The sequence below is a fragment of the Hyalella azteca genome, unplaced genomic scaffold (assembly GCF_000764305.2).
Source record: "Hyalella azteca isolate HAZT.00-mixed unplaced genomic scaffold, Hazt_2.0.2 contig7948, whole genome shotgun sequence".
In the NCBI taxonomy this organism is placed as follows: Eukaryota; Metazoa; Arthropoda; class Malacostraca; order Amphipoda; family Hyalellidae; genus Hyalella; species Hyalella azteca.
The window spans coordinates 262,567-279,315 of record NW_025938055.1 but is presented as its reverse complement, the minus strand read 5'-3'; the positions used below and the strand labels follow the sequence as shown (position 1 = coordinate 279,315).

At 37.1% G+C, this 16,749-nt stretch overlaps 1 protein-coding gene across 1 annotated transcript in view; it reads right to left on the bottom strand.

Moving 5' to 3' along the window:
• Positions 1-1,784: 1,784 nt before the first annotated feature.
• Positions 1,785-16,749, bottom strand: part of LOC108683406 — a 28,423-nt gene continuing 13,458 nt past the window's right edge. Inside the window, exons 20-43 of the mRNA XM_018172718.2 lie at positions 16,070-16,171; positions 15,804-15,946; positions 15,432-15,511; positions 15,148-15,270; positions 14,722-14,854; positions 14,146-14,243; positions 13,564-13,761; positions 13,054-13,275; positions 12,628-12,797; positions 12,298-12,426; positions 12,001-12,109; positions 11,314-11,452; positions 10,767-10,886; positions 10,422-10,522; positions 10,037-10,119; positions 9,648-9,837; positions 9,012-9,081; positions 6,745-6,839; positions 5,996-6,210; positions 5,311-5,439; positions 4,795-4,920; positions 4,220-4,335; positions 2,906-3,061; positions 1,785-2,228 (exon numbers count right to left, since the gene is read on the bottom strand). Of these exons, the coding sequence (XP_018028207.1) occupies positions 2,048-2,228; positions 2,906-3,061; positions 4,220-4,335; positions 4,795-4,920; positions 5,311-5,439; positions 5,996-6,210; positions 6,745-6,839; positions 9,012-9,081; positions 9,648-9,837; positions 10,037-10,119; positions 10,422-10,522; positions 10,767-10,886; positions 11,314-11,452; positions 12,001-12,109; positions 12,298-12,426; positions 12,628-12,797; positions 13,054-13,275; positions 13,564-13,761; positions 14,146-14,243; positions 14,722-14,854; positions 15,148-15,270; positions 15,432-15,511; positions 15,804-15,946; positions 16,070-16,171 (3,228 nt within the window). The 3' untranslated portion in view covers positions 1,785-2,047. The remainder of the gene's footprint in view (positions 2,229-2,905; positions 3,062-4,219; positions 4,336-4,794; positions 4,921-5,310; positions 5,440-5,995; positions 6,211-6,744; positions 6,840-9,011; positions 9,082-9,647; positions 9,838-10,036; positions 10,120-10,421; positions 10,523-10,766; positions 10,887-11,313; positions 11,453-12,000; positions 12,110-12,297; positions 12,427-12,627; positions 12,798-13,053; positions 13,276-13,563; positions 13,762-14,145; positions 14,244-14,721; positions 14,855-15,147; positions 15,271-15,431; positions 15,512-15,803; positions 15,947-16,069; positions 16,172-16,749) is intronic.

Genomic DNA, 16,749 nt, shown 5'->3' with positions numbered 1-16,749 from the left:
AATCTCCTTTGAAGTTCTGCGCAAGACCAAGGATGCAGAAGCTGGTAAAAAAAAGTCACAATTTTCTCGAAGTGCAGAAAAAGAAGCATTTTAATAAAATTTCAGTCTTCGGTCGACTGAAAATATTTTAACTCAAGCTACACGGTGCACCCTGGGCAGCGAAAGACATATACCTTCTGCTGATGAAGAATAACATGTTTGTTGCTTTCCATCCAGTATCAGGGTCTACGAATTGCCTTCCGTGACCTAGGATAGGAATCGAATGTTGTCAACCGAACCTTCAACATAATTGCCTCGTAAAGGGTGGAAAGGAGTCCTATTCACGCAAACGCTAGGCAAATAAAATTGAATTGGGCCTAAGGTTAGGTAGTTGGGATGCATAAAACGTGATTTCTATGGCACTTTAATCTGCACGACATCTGTGACCATCCATTAAATTATCAAATGGACATTGATTTCTTAATTTGCTGGCGACGGTATGTAGAAAAAGTTTTAAATGGACTATATATACAATGCACGGACACAGATTCCGTCAAGTAACTAAAAATTAAACAAAATAAATAATCCTTGCAAGCGATAAAAATTTATCTTCTCTCACTAACCTTTTTGTTGCTCAGGGAGACGCGGTAAAAAGTTTGTGAACATAGACGACTGCCTTGCGTATTTTCAGTTAAAAATGTATTTTCCTTCAAGATCCTCATTTATCACAAAGATCCGGCGCTGAGCCAAATATTTTTACGAGAAGCAAAATGAACATTTAACTTTCAAAAAGTGCAGAACAAAGCCTACTGGGGTAACAGATGAAATGAGCAGAATAATTTTCACCAGTTCAGATTTTTTCAAGTTCACGCACGAAAACTTCTCAGATTGAGGTGACTTGGAATCAAATTTATTGCCGTTACCACGACGCCTTTGGGAGTTTCAGAAAAAACGGCCGACTTTAGAGACGACTGAATATATTTGCGCTGAATCGTGGAACGCACACTCGTGAATGACACTAAAATAGTCAGGTGCAACGAACATTTTTCGAAGCCAAGCCCAGTACTGAAACGATATCCTATTGTATTCAACTTTTTTGAAATATCAATAAGAATTTATTGCGGCTTGTGATAGAAGAAGGCTTCAGGAAATGACTTTATTGCAGATTCTGCTTCCTTGAATGAAAAGGTTCAAGATCTTTATCAAGAATTTCTAAGGTCTGTTCGCATATAAAAAATGAAAATCAATTTGAAATTCATTGCGAAGGTTAGAGGCGGTAACGACCCTTCGCTCACGTTTTGTTTTCTATTAGGTAACTTTTTATTAGAAATCACTTTTCACATCTTTTAAAATTATTTCAGGTGAAAATATAAAAAAAACTGCTCACTTAAATAAATTCAAGAAACCCCTTCTTAAACGAAATGCCTCTGGTTCGCTTTTTCAGATTGATATGAAAGAAATAAAGTCGATGTCTGTAACAAGTCGATTCCATGAAATCCCACGCAGTTGTAATGTGAACGAAACTGCCTTTTTCTTCGTTGTTCAAGGTAACAGAATGTCTCTGACCTCAGATAACTACGACAAACCTTAAAATTCTTACCGGATTGAAATATTTCTGAATTTGATGAAACTCTTGTAAAATTATCACTTTCTCGAGTTACGAACCACGAGAAATTTATTACCGATGTATAATTTCGACTTTTTTGTCGTGGAATTCAAGCTTCCTCCTTATATCTCACGAAAATTTTCAACAATTCCAGAATTTGAATTTTCGAAAAACAAGCCGAGGGTTACAAAAACAAAAGTATGCCTGCAAGTTTTTTTCTGGGTTTCTTACAATTATAGAACAGAAATCACACAATATTTCATATTTGCATGATGAATATGAACTCCCTCTTTGTGGAGTCATGAGAAAGCTTTTCGTTCTATTGCAAAACGTAGTTGTCAAAATACTCAGACGTCGTCCAAAAACGAAAATTCGTCTCCAAAATTAAACTGAAACCCCGTTTTCTCAAATCACAACAGTACTTCATCACGAAAAACAACTATTAATCATAGCAAAGTGGTTTCAATTATTATCACTGAGAAGGCTTTTGTAAATGACGAGGCTGCCACTGAGACGGTCGCTCATGCTAGTCTTCTCGACGACAGCCAAGTGGACGGCTGGGGCCTGCGGGCCCACGGGGGCGGGACGCCACGCCGAGAAGCTGACTATGTGGCCAGCTTGCAGCTGTCCTTCTCTTATGAACCTTATTGGAATATAACCTTATTATTATTATTATATTATTATTATTAAAAGGTATATATATAATAATATAGATGACCTCCAATATATGATGAAACTTGATATAATTATTGGATAGCCTGAGATTAACCTCGAAATTACAATAATTACTGTTAATGACGGCAGATAAAGACATCAGTCACATCGTGATAATCATTTATTCGCTAAAAAAATATCAATTGCTATCAGTTAAATCAATTCAAGGAAATTTATATACCCTATTGGTTATGTAAAATGCGAGGCACACAATTTACTTACAGACTCAATTGATTATTTGATACAGTGAAAAAAAAATCGACGAGCACAACAAGAAAGTAGGCGGCAAATAAAAGATAATGCAAAAACTACATAAATGATTAGTCCACATCGAAATTTTATTGTGCACCCTCAATGGAAATTACATACAAATATAGTTTTTTGAAATAAACTTCTACAATATTATATCAAGGCATATGCGGACAATTTGATTATAACTTATTTTAATTGATTATAGGGAACTTATTGTCACAAGAACAAGCCGGTGAATTGTTAAGAGATGTCTTGTTCATTTCTAATTTCAAAAAGACTATAGTGAGTATAAATAAAAAATATAAAGTATAGTATAAAAACTATAGTGATGAAGTGAAACAAATTAGGGCGCACTTAGCGTTATGTTTGGCAGCATATCTGAAGAGGTCTCCGTCAGTAGTGTGCACGAACAGCAGCACTTGGTGCAGCTCAGGGTCGTCGAGAAGCAGTGCTTCGCGGGCAGACTTGAGGGGGAAGCGCTGGTGCAGCTTTAGTGCGTCATCCTCCAACCTAAAATTGGGATTGTTATTGCATCGTCGAGCTGAACTGATAATGCAATGTTATTTAATGATAATATAAATAAAACTGTTTAGTGGGACTCAAGCCTTACGCGTAATATCACTTTCATTAGCTATTTGATAATCTGGTGCCAAAAGTATTGGATCAATTTGCCAAAAAAAATTATTACTTGGGATAAAGTTAGCAATCAACAGCGTTTTATTAAAGTGAGGATAATATCCTTTTCAACTTAAAGTTTCATCGAATTCATGTGTGGAATAAAGTTAATAAAGTTTCATTCCACACAAATAAGCTGATCTTCGGGGAGCTTTAGTAATGAATTGCACTGAATGACCGTAAGGCTAAGCTCCGATGCGATACTGTGAGAATCTCCAGACGACCTAACGCAGTTACTTGGATATGTAAAAAAATTCTTACTTTTGAATTATTCACCATGATTGTTAAATGGTGTTAATTGAAGCGAGCATACCTAATCATACTTCAATAATGATGAATTTCCAAGCCACCCGCCAATGTACAGAAGTAAAAATTCTCGTCAAGTTCAGAGTACTATTACCCGTCCAGCCGATGACAATCCCCGTTCCCTAAGCTAATCCTCCGTGGGATGAAGCGCAGTTATCGCTGCCGGTCAATGGTGGACTTAACTGCGATGCTAGTCCTGACTTAGCAGATAACGGCCATCAAGCTTACTTTTTATGTTAGGGGGATCATCACAAACGGTAACGGCATGAAAAACGTAAATGGTGGAGCGATTTCTGGACACGCAAAAATAATTGAGCCTTTTTTGGCTCGTTTTCAATGCGCTCAGAAGCAAAATGTGTTCCTGCTTCTTGCATTTATGCTTTATACAAAATCAAATTTGTGGCTTGCGAAAAAATTGTATTTTAAGTTTTTCTAATGATTGACAAAGCACATAGCTGTCGCAACGATATACCGAAACTTTACGTAACCAAAGGCAGTGTAATTCATCATTTAACTCAGTTCAAACAATGGCCCAGCAGTCGACGGATAATGGTAATGATTAGCGATAATCAAAGACCTATCATGAATGTTAGGTCAATTCAATTTAAATGGTATTTTTATTTTTCATTTAATAAATAAGTAACTTGATTTTAATTTTTAACCAATTTTTTGGGCGAATAACATCACCTGTAGACAGACACGGCCTTGCAGTGCCCCCTGAAGTTCCGGCTGACCGTGGCTACCAGCACTCCAGAAGCATGAGTGGCAGCGCTCACAGAGATCACCCCGGCCTCAGACAAACTCTGACAAATTTAGTCACAATTAAAATATACAGAATTACAGAAACTGTCACAATTCAAATATACACAATTCAAATATTTTATATTATTTTACAGAATCACGGATAACGATCAATGAATCATTAGCCGATAAATACAGAAAATGTTATTCTTCACATAAGTTAAACCAAAGAAAATTTCTGGTAAAAAAAGCAGTCTAGGACGGTTTGACTGATTATTAGTATTTAAAACTATTAATATTCACTCATGAAAAATGTCGAGGTATTTTCGTTATCCCAGAATCTAATTTTTGCTGCATTGACAGATTTTTGGGAAATAAGGAAAAATATTCATAAGGCTAATTGAACAAAATTGCTGTGTGTAGGAAATAATTCCTAATTTTTCTGACAGAAAATAAATGCATCTCATTATCTCTTAGGTTACAAGCATAAAATAATGCAGATTTAATTAAGTCCCCCTCACAAATTGCCGGGCGTATTTTCCAGTCGAGTCATTCAAAGCCCACACGTCCAGAGAGCCCGAGTACGGATCCATGCCTAAGCTCGCCGTGATCAGCCTTGTCGAGCCATTCCGGGCTACAGCCAGCGCCTGTATTGCAGCAATTTATATCCCTTTTAAAGATCAAAGGAATTACTCTCGCCTTACTGCAAGCTCTAAATAATTATAATTTTCAAAGTCATCAGTTATGTTCAAAAACTTGAAATATGAAAAAAATATTAATAAATATTTCGAGCGTTCCGAAGTAATTGAAGCAAATTAGTATTTAGGAAATATGTTCTGAGGTGAATAACCTTAATAAAATTATAACAAGTATATTTTATGAAACGCACCCGCATTATGCACCCGTACGAACTGCCCCAAAGCGAATAAAATACATCAAAATGCCTTATTTTCTATTCACGTCATTTATTACACATATTCAATACATCTGTAGCGCAACATTTGCAAAATATTCAGAAACCGTGCGCGATATCTTACCTGAATAGGTCGCTGTATCGGCAAGTTCTGGAGTCGGGAATAATCCTCTCCTCGCTTGCAGACGATCGGTAGCACGGGAGAGGATGTGCTGAGGAGGCCAATGCAGGGGTTGTTTTCGTGCTCCCATGTCTAGAGGAGGATCTTAATGTAGGTTTAATCCAGTGTCCACGCTTCACAGTTATAAACAAATTAATACGGAGCCATGCAGGAATAACAACGTCAGATAAAAATTTAACGTGGATTAACCTTTTCGAGTGGAAACCAGGCTCTGGATACAATTACGTCTACTGAATTAGTGATGCAACTCGTTTTTGAAATACCCTCAAATTGTCAAGGAAATTTTGCAACGAGCTTGATATTGCACCTTTAATTGAGGCATTTTCATACATCATGATGCATGTCTCTTAATATCAAGTATCACTAGTGAATTATGAAGATATTGCTTACTTTTTAAAAATTTTTAGCCAATGCATTTTCATTTCTGCAAGGAGAAGTAATTTTTTTTTCTGCCTACACCATTCGCCTTCTGGAAAATTACCAGCACATTTATGCTCACGCTATAATTAACGTAAGAAGCATTTTTCGTACTAGATCGTCCGCAATATATAAGGTTCTTGAATTCAGTAATAGCGTACAAAAGCTGCAACCAAAAGTTTTTAACAAAGCCGTCACTGCGCGTACGTACCAAGGCAGCTCGAGGGATGCCTCCCTCAATCTGCAGTACAGGCAGCGTGATGTTCTCGTAAACTAGAATGTCAATCCGCCATCCTGCAGAACTGTCGCCTTTGTCTGCAGCGGCGCTGTCCTCCCGGACGCATGCGTCGCTCATCACGAAATGAACTTTCGAGTCGTCGACCATCGTTTGCAAGTCAGCTATGCACGAGCCTTTGAGGCGAATTCCTGGCAGAGAAGCAAATGAAGTCAGGATCTACTCAAATTTGGTTGTACAAACTACTGCCTTGGTTAGAGGGAGAGTTTGGAACTTACTCTCCATGACCAACTGATGTCTGGAGTCGGAAACCAAGTTCTGGACTCTTTCTTTTTTAAACAAAAAATTAAATTTATCGTGGAACGAGATAGCATGCACTTTTCATGGGCAAAGTATTAAGGATAGATTCCATAATTCTAAATATATTATATTATAAAATATATAAACATATTATATATAATATATATTATCGACTCCTAACATTTTGTCTACTGGCAGTAACTTTCGTTACCCGGCCATTAATAAGCAAATATAACTGACAAAGAGGCAGCGAGGGGTTGAAAAAATACCTGGACAGGTTAGAAGAAAGTGGTGAAATTCCACGCACAATAAGTGTTGAATTTCAACGCCAGACAAGTCTTCAATTACGACGCATAATAACTGTTGAAATACGACGCATAAAATAAGTATATTAAAATTGTTCTGACTAATTTTAATATACTTACCGTCGTCGATGAGTTCTCCTCCAGCATCACGCAGCACATGAGCGTCGCCGCGCCAGGGCAACAGCGCGAGATATTCGACGCCGTCTCCCAGCCCGCTGACGCAAGCCAAACACGCAAGTTTGGAATTATTAATGCTGAATATATCGTTATTAATAACGTTGAACATTTCGTCATTATTAACGGTGAACATTCCGTTGTTATTAACGGTGAACATTTCGTTATTTTTAACGGTGAACATTTCGTTATTATTAATGGTGAATATTCCTTTATTAATAATAGTGGACATTTCGTTTTTATTATTAAAGCTGAACATTTCGCTATTATTAATAGTGAACATTTCGTTATTATTAATGGTGAACATTTCGTTATTATTAATGGTGAACATTTCGTTATTATTAATGGTGAACATTTTGTTATTATTAATGGTGAACATTCCGTTATTATTAATGGTGAAGAATATTATTAATGCTGAACATCTCGTTATTATTAATAGTGAACATTTCGTCATTATTATTAATGGTGAACATTTCATTATTATTTATGAAAAACATATGCATGCATAATGCAAGCGACATCAAAATCTAGTTCAAATTTTTTCTGTCCTTCTGAATATGCACCAATTTTGTCATCAAGTTTGCAATAAATGAACAAATAATTTAGAATAAAAATTATTCCATTGGCATTCATAATACGCAAGCGATAAATCTTATGTCCAGCTAAGACATAGATCTTTATATCGCCTCTTTTTCGCCTTTTCAATTTCTAAAACAAGATCATCATCCTAATTAGTCGAAGTTCAAATCGTACAGACACGGTTCTTGTTTTGATGCAGACAAATTGAAGATTTTAGGCATGGAATTTTTTTATCATTTCGCTCTAGATAGGTGAAGCATCCATGGCATTTTATACCAGACAGCAGCTGCACGTTATTAGAATACAGGTGTCAATTTATATTGACAGTTTCAAGCGGTTAAATCAAAACTCATAAGGCAGAATTTTCTCCGAAGTCAAAATTCCGCTTTGCTAAATTTCATCTTGAAATAAATGGTTCAAATGGCATTAATTACTCCGTCTCAGTTTTAATCAACATGCGGCTATAACAAAAAAAAATGGTATAAATAAACGAATTATTTATATAAAACTGGTACGGAACTGTCATAACTAATGCTCTGGACATCAGCGTGTTGCTGGGTGTCGTTCATCAAAAAGTAATAATAGCGAATAAAAACGAGATGGTCCAGCATGACAACGGAGGGCTTCAACAGCGCGCTCCACACATTCATCTAAAAATATAATGAATTACTCGTTTCCCTCACAGAAGAGCTGAGGGCGATGTAGCGCGAGAATATGGTAATAGGCACGACATTCTTGCTCCCCATTTGTCACCAGGCGTCACCGAGAAGAATATAAGAATATGCTGGTGCTGAAGGTAATTTATTTCTTCGCATGAAGGATAGTCATTAACTGGACGACCGAGATGCGAAAAAACTGCATTACATCTTTTGTATGAACTTGTCCATCAACCCACTCGGAAATAGGCGGATTCACAGCTTGAAGCTCGCTCTTCACGACACAAGTTTTATTTTTATATTTGGACCCTGAGAAGCCTAACAAAAGATATGTTGAAAAGAACGTAGCGATATAAAGACGACAACAGTGCTAGTTATATGACAGTCGAGATTTATTTAACATTTTTTCAATTTTATTTTCTCTTCATGAATTTAGAGCCTTGTCTCTCAAAAAAATACAAATTGAGGCAAGCCTTACTTCCATGTAAACAATTTACTAATATCGTTTGGTCAAAATAGCTCTGGATTAATATAAATCCATTCTTCTCCAACTCATGCCCTAACTCTCGACATCCTTAAAAGAAAGTTGCTCAATCCTTTGAATTTTACTTGGAATAGTTAAGAGAATTCGTGGGAGAGTTTACTGAAAAGTCCCTTGCTCTTCTAAACCCCACAAATTTTTTAATCGTATTCTGAAAACTTCACCTTAAGGATTATTGAGAGGAAAATCAGACCATAATACAAGCAAAATAAATTAGGCGATGTACTCACCGTAGATGTGCTACATTGAGAGTAAAATCAGACCATAATACGAGCAAAATAAATTAAGCGATGTACTCACCGTAGATGTGCAACTTTGTGAGTAAAATCAGACCATAATACAAGCGCAATAAATTAAAACGATGTACTCACCGTAGATGTGCAACTTTGTGAGTAAAATCAGACCATAATACAAGCAAAATAAAACGATGTACTCACCGTAGATGTGCTACTTTGTGCCAGCCACCATCGAGTCGCTTCACCTCACGCCATCTCAAGAAGCGTTTTCCTGTGAACAGCGTAGGGCTGCATTATCTGGACAACAGTTTAAAATTGAAAATGCTTATTTTATCATTGAATGAAAATTTGATCGCAGATGGTCCATCGATTTAAAGTAAAAGGAAAACGCCATTTACCATAGATTTCTGAACAAAAACATAGTGCTCGCCACCTCAAGTAACACGCGGAATAGTCGCCGATGAGTCGAAGATACTAAAATTAGAACCATCGAGAAATGAAAGTTTTAAACCTTAAATCTTATCAAAAAAAATACTTTCGCGTAAGAAAATCCCAGAATTTAGACCAATATTCGTCAATGATTCATGCTTAAACAAACACAAATTGCAAATTTTCCCTAGACTTTTGAATGCTTTCAGCCAATTTTCATACAATAGGTCAAAATGGAAGTCTTCCTCTAAGATAGATAAATTCAGACTCTCACAAAATGCCATTCAGGCTTCAAAGACAGACATTCCCCAAGTAAAGTGATCACTGAATTCAAATTCAAATATGTCGATCGTCCTGGCCGAGCATCATGGAAAGTCCGAGAGCAGCAATTTGATTCTTTTTATGCACCGATCTGATCCTCCTTCCTGTTCTCCAAGGCCTCTTGGAGATCTGAGAAATCTTTCTTTAAGACAACGAGGTCCGCTGGAGTCGAAATGTTCGGCGCAGTGAAGGCCGAGTCTGCGCGCTGGAATCTGACCCTCCCTGTGAACGCCGCTTGGCCGTTCACAGTCAACGGGGAGTGGAGGCCTTGCCGTAGCTAATATGAAAATGAAAAAAAAATATTTGATTACTAATGTAAACTGTAATAAATCTATTGGCAGCCACTATAACATGAATTCTGTTTCAGTTTAGTTCTTATCGTCCAGATAATAATTAGGTACAATTTTAGCGAAAATCTAAAAAAATTGCAAAGCAAAAAATTTAGAGAAAATTTTTGGAATAGAACAGCAACTGACCGCGTTCTTGGCAATGTCTTCAAGGCTGTAGTTTGAAAACAAGCCATCTTCAGTGTTGATAACTGGAGCGTAAATTGCGGGACCTGTTGGATGTAATTACTTTTAAAGAATCTGATGCATTGTAAATTCTACAGGCAGTTAGAGTTTGATTCTACCCAAGTTTTATTCCATTTTTCATGCAATATTTGAATGTGTATATATGCTTCTACTAAAAAACATTCTACTAGGAAAATATTCGAATAATTTGTTTAGTTCCGACAACTTGCGCATGAGAATTGACCCATTAACAGTTATAATTATTTTAGTGACGTAAGAAATAAGCAAAATAATAAAATTAGGCTACAATATATTGAAGTTGGCCAAGCTTCTCATCGATTATTCTCACTTGTGAAAGATTGGACGAAGAAATCTGAAGCGATGCTCTGGCGATCCGATTTAGTAAAAAGATTTTTACGTTTGATGGCATATCCGTTCACAGACCCGGCGCTAATGAATTGAATCCCATTTATTAGAAACACTCGAATCAAGTTCATAGAGGAGAGGATTGATTAACTCAAATATCAACCTTCAGAAATGGGAATTGCTCAAATACTGAAATTTTCAAAAGGTCCAAGTAAGAGACATTTATATTCTCATCAAATGAGAACTGTAAAGTTACAAAAATTTTTGAACAATATCTAAGTTTAACAGATTTGAATGCAGTTATTATGCGCTTGAATTCAATACCAACCTGATGCTGCGCGCTGTCACGTTGCCAATAACAGTCGTAACGCCCTGTATGTGCCCGCCTGACGATCTCCGGACCAAGTTCATCGATTCATTTCGGATCGAAATTCCATTGACGACGCCACTGCGCGATGCGTGCGTGATATCATACATTAAACAGGATTTATATATTGTACGGAAAACACGATAGAGGGATACTTCATGCACTCATAGGATACTCAAGGAACACATTAAGAAATCATGGGATAATTTTAAATCAATGTACATGACTGACGTTCAATAATAATCTTAGAATATTTCCAGTACAAAATTAAAGCGGTGTTCATTTAGAAGTCACGTTTGTTCAACTCCATTTATAGTGGACTCCTCAATTGTATCCAAGTAAACACGAATATTGTTGCAATAATCGTCAGTGCGTCACGAAACATCTTGTACCTCCCAAGAGCTTGACAATTTCAGCACGAATATCGTTCCTTTTTATTAACACGTCAGGAAACATCTACTCACTAACTAGAGCTCAACTAAAATATTCATGGTCAATATGGACGCACTCGAGCAAAGGCATTTGTATTTGGTGCGATGCCACGACGCTGCCATCGAATGTTTTCGGGCTGACAACCTGGCACTGGGTTTTGACCGCGCAGAATGTCTTGGTTTCCACTCCGTTGACGCGTCCATGCAGAGACATAACTAGTGTACAACGAGAAGGAAATTTGGCTTATTCTGAGAACTGTAGGCATTTAAATGTTTAATCATTGCGATTAAATTATAAAATGAATAACTTCTTGGCTTCCACTCCGTTGACGCGTCCATGCAGAGACATGACTAGTGTATAACGGGAAGGAAATTTGGCTTATTTTGAGAACTGAAGGCATTTAAATGTTCAATCAATGCAAATAAATTATAAAATAAATAACTGAGGTTTGATGACTGAAGTAAGAGCGTTGCAGCCAGCTCTCGTGAGAAGTGAATACTTTCGTAACAAGTAAATATTTCCGCAAGTTCTCGTGTGAAAAGTTTATAAATAGAAAGGCATGTTAATTTTATGAAATACAAACTACTGATGTTTCAGACGAGTCAAATTTTCGTATAGAAATTATGCTTCATTTTTTAGTTCAAATAGAAAAACATAATAATTTTATGAAATACAAGCTACTGATGTTCTATACGAGTCAAATTTTTGCATAGAAATTATACATCATTTTAGACATCACTATTGCACTAAATACTAAGCATACATGTAACGTTTGCCGACTCGAGTGTGTGTTCCTCATAGATGACCTGGTCTGCTGATTTCAGCAGCACGGCTCCCAGCTCCAAGCTAGGGACTCCTTGGAAAATTTCGGTCTGTGCAAATAAATTTCAAAATAAATTCGTGCTGAGAAAAATAGTTACATTGATATATATGAATATAGAATGCCTTTATTCATGATTTCCGCATTTCGATGGTGAAGAAGTAGCCCATGCCAGAGACGAAATTGTCTAATTGTTCTAAATATGAATATAAAGAAATTTTTTGATGCACAAAAGTTTACTCGAATATTTTTGATGATGGCATCGTCGGTAGTCAATTCTTCGAAACTCCAGTTTGAAGAAATATCCAACTCGGAGCATCGTTTGCTGAGCCGAGGTTCGAAGAGGCCTTCGAGAGGCCGACTGTTGATCTGAAATCAGTAATTGGGGGTAACAATAATTGAGAAACAAATTCAATAGTTTATGAACAGAAAAAGACTATACAATTAAGGAGCGATTTCAGGTTATTAAATTAGTCTTGAAATATTTCAAAGCGAGATGGATTTTAGAGATAGAAATATTTAAAGGCCCAAAAATGACTCAGAACGCCACAGTACCGAACACAGTCTCACCTGCTCGGTAAACGTGCCAAGTGGGCTGGTCAGGCTGTTGAATGTGAAGTCTCCCGTGATGGTTACGTTGTCATCAACCCTCCAAAAATCTGCCATAATATCTCCTGATATATCGTGTTTCCCGGTTGATATTTTTTGCGCAGTAACGAGTTCATGGAAGATGACGTCACCTGTCAATCAAAAAAAGTAAGTCCTATATACTCAACTGACAAATATGTGATGGACAATCTTAATAATGTCAAACTCGAAAATAAATCGCCATTCACCGTCTATAGTTGAATGCTTAAAACAAATAAGGATCTTTTGTCAATTAACTTTTCTATGCTCAAAAATAATGCAATTAAAGAACATTCTGCCATTGTGCTAAAACGAGAGAACAGATGTAAAATTATATTGCACCTGTTTTCAACCGAATTTTTCACCCACCAAGAACAGTAACATTATTGATGTTATTTGCGTCGCAAAGTTTATTAACTTTAACTGAATTGACGGAGTCTGTGACGTCAAGTAAAGACTTGACGGGACTGAAGAAAAATTTATGGCCGGTCACGACGATATTCGGCTCAAAAGTGGAAACTAAATCCTCCGGAATGGACAGACCCTGAACAGAGCCTTTCACGCGCAGGTTATTGCGAGTAATGATTTCATCTGAAAAAAATCGGAAGCTCAGAATGCTTTCAGTAATCCCGCACAGTAATACTAGAAAACCAGTTATATTAATAGTGAGTAAAGTATAACGGTTTCAATAAAAGTGTACTTTATAAGTGTAGCAACATCCCTTTTATCCATTACCTGAAAATAATCCAATCCTATTTTAATCATTAAATAATATAATAATCATTACTTAATCCTATTAATCATTGATTAAACCTACTAATCGTTAATCCTATTTTATTTAATATATAATTCCCTATTTAAAGTAATCAAATAGTTTACCGAACTCCACCCGATCGTTGAACACGAAGGGTGCGTTGATTTTAACCGTACGGTCCAAGAGTTCATGAAGCAAGCCTTCAACCGACGAACGAACTTGATTGGCATTCAGCTTGTTTACGTAGAGCGCCGCGGCCGTGAAATTCTGGTCGGCGTTCGCTCGTAGCCAATAGCCGGGCACTCTAACGCCATCGATCAAGCCTGAAAAACCGACCTCGAATTTCTCTCCAGACTGAATAATAATAGGTTCAAAATTTCAAATAATGCATTTCCATAAATCACAAACTAAAAAGAGCATGAAAGCAAATAAAATGTCAAGTAAATTCACCTTAATTAAGTACTATTAACAAATTAGGTTCAGCTCAAAGCATAACTGCTAGTGCTATCAAATGTATTATATTATTTGAAAAATAAATTTAAACATTCCAAGGCAAATGAAACCATAAAATTTGAAGCAAAATTTCAAAAGCTTTGTCATGAATTAACATCCTGAATGCTGAATGAATTAATTTTTTTTAAGATGACGGAAAGTAATAATTCAGGTATTTCGAGTTAGCAAGAAACTAATAGCATTAATTTTCTAACCTTTCACGGACAATTTTTTCGCTGTTACGTCGCCGTTTATGCGTAGATTTCCAATTACGGTGCCACCACCGGCAAGTTTCAGGGAATTTTCTGCTAGCCTGGTAAAGCAATTAAAATTATTTATTTAATCCATTCACCAAAATAGATTTGGCGCTCGAAACTACAAATCCAAGTATGATCATGCCGAATAATATGCAAAATGTAATAAAAATTCATTTGAAACTCATCTTTCATGTTCAAATAAAATCTGAAAATTTTCCAATTAATCTTTCATCAACTGATGGTAACTTTACTCGCCAGTCTTGGTATATAAAAAACATTAACAAAATTAGAAAGGCCATAGAAAAGAGGTTCGCCTTTCAGGTTCAGAAAAACAGTTCACCACGTTGTGGGCGCGTAGAGTTATGCCCCACTGCCCATTTAAACAGGGCAGGAGCATGGGGGTTACGGTCTACGTTACCTCCGGAGCCCGGTGGCGGGTGGCCTACCCATCGGACGATGGACGACGAAGGCGGTGCATCAGCATGACCTTCGTCTAGGAAGCCCTTAACTCGACATAAGGAGCCCTTCTCTCACCAGGTCAGGTTGTAAGCGAGGGAAGAGCCTCGTGTCTCAGGTAGGCTGGCGAAGCCGCGGGTGCCAACATTGGCCCGTGACTCCAGTGAGTGGAAAAACTTTGAGCCCGTTATCCTTTGTACTCCTGAATTTCCTAAAAATGTATAATGAAAAAGGACATTTTTTGTTATTTCAGTTACAGATCTTATTAGTGATTACGAAGCGTTGTGTACGTCACCTTGTCGCATTTTTACAGCTATTTTAATTTATATGTATTTTTCAGGAACCTTGAGCATCAATCGAAATCCAACATTTCCCTCATCATCATGAAATCTATATGAAGCCCAATTCTATTTTACATTATTCATGCAAAAAATGTACGAGGCTTCACGTTCAAGTCTCATTTGAACAAAGTTTACAATTCGAAAGTGATGAAGCTTTACCGACCGCTTTTCCTCACGGAGTTGCGAATGAGGTAGTCGAGGTCAATTGAATTCACGGTAGGTGACTTCAGACTAGCAATTACAGTGCGGTTGGGAAGGACCAGGCCGGCAGCGAATGTGTTTCGACCTGAAGTTAAAGTAAAAAATTGTGGACAACACTACGATACTTCGTTGGATAAAGTATAAGCAAATGCATATTGAAAAAAAAGAATATCTGAAAAGTGCATTTCTTTGGCCTTTACGGTAGATTTGAGAGAATATTTTCATTAATTCGCAATTCCACTATACCAGTTAGTGTTGCATTTTCAGTCCTCAGCAAAGCGTCAGCTAAGTTTACTCCAGCCACGACTACAGAGCTGGCCGCCACCCTGAGGAAATAAAAATATTCCCCTAAAACTAGACTTTCGACATAGAATAATTTCAAAGAATGACACGTACATGTCAATGGTATGGGTGAGCAGGCTACCGTTCAGAACAATAACTCCTGCCGCAGAATTCGGCAACCCTGATGTTATCGTTCTGAAATGCCACTTGCCCATCCATTCTACTCTATCGTGCACCTTCGAGCTACACTGAGCGACATGACTTCTTAGAGCAGTTTTAATGTATTTAACTACATATTATTCAACTCTGATCAAAAGCTGTGAACAACAAACTCACATTGGTGCCTCTATGCGAGAGAAGGAGACTCTGAGCTCGAAAGTTTGGTCTTCATTCACCTTCGCCAAACGTTGTTGCTCTTTGCTAAAATCGATACCGTTCAATAAAGTTGTCGTTATACTTGATCCACTGTTTATTCCGCCCTGAAAACACACGAACTAGTAAGATCTCTTAGCCCAGCAGCCACAAATGTTCATATGTTGTCCTCATCAAAATTTAAATTGCAATTGCATTATTTTTAAAAAGCCTTCATTTATAATACTCACCGACAACACCACGGCGTCAACGAGTGTGTGGTCACGCGTAAGTGTGAGCAAGTCCCGCGTAGGAACACCGTTGATAAATCCCGCCCGCAAATCCCCTAGAACCTGTATGATGAATAACGAAAATAAACTACACACCCAATGTTTTTGGATGCGGGATAAATGCAAAGAATTCAACTAAACTCGAGCACCAGCTACGAATAGGATGCAAATAAAATTCATCCAACTCCTGAAAAATTTCCATGAAACTAATAGGGAGCTTAATTATTTTTGATTATTTCGGCTCCGTGCCACTCAGAGTGCTAGCGCAGTCGTTTTTTCGCACCTCCAATTATAATGGAACAAATTTTCCTCATCAACTATTAAATAAAGAAGGGGAAAAATTCCGCTTCTACAGTGTCTCAAATGGTTATTAGGCTGAAATTTGGCAACTGTAGAATAATATTGCCAAAATGGCAAGAACATCGCAAACTGCCCCGAGATATTCAATAGCAAACCCAATATAAATGATAAATAAATAAAAACAAAGCAACCTAACCTCTTTTCTTTCTCTACCTCAATCTGTTTTCATATAAATTAAGCCTAATATTCATCCACTATTATGAATGAAGGGCTTGAGAATATTTCTTTTAAATTTTAGTCGAGGGAATATCACCTGTCAGTGGTAATTTATTATTTCCCTT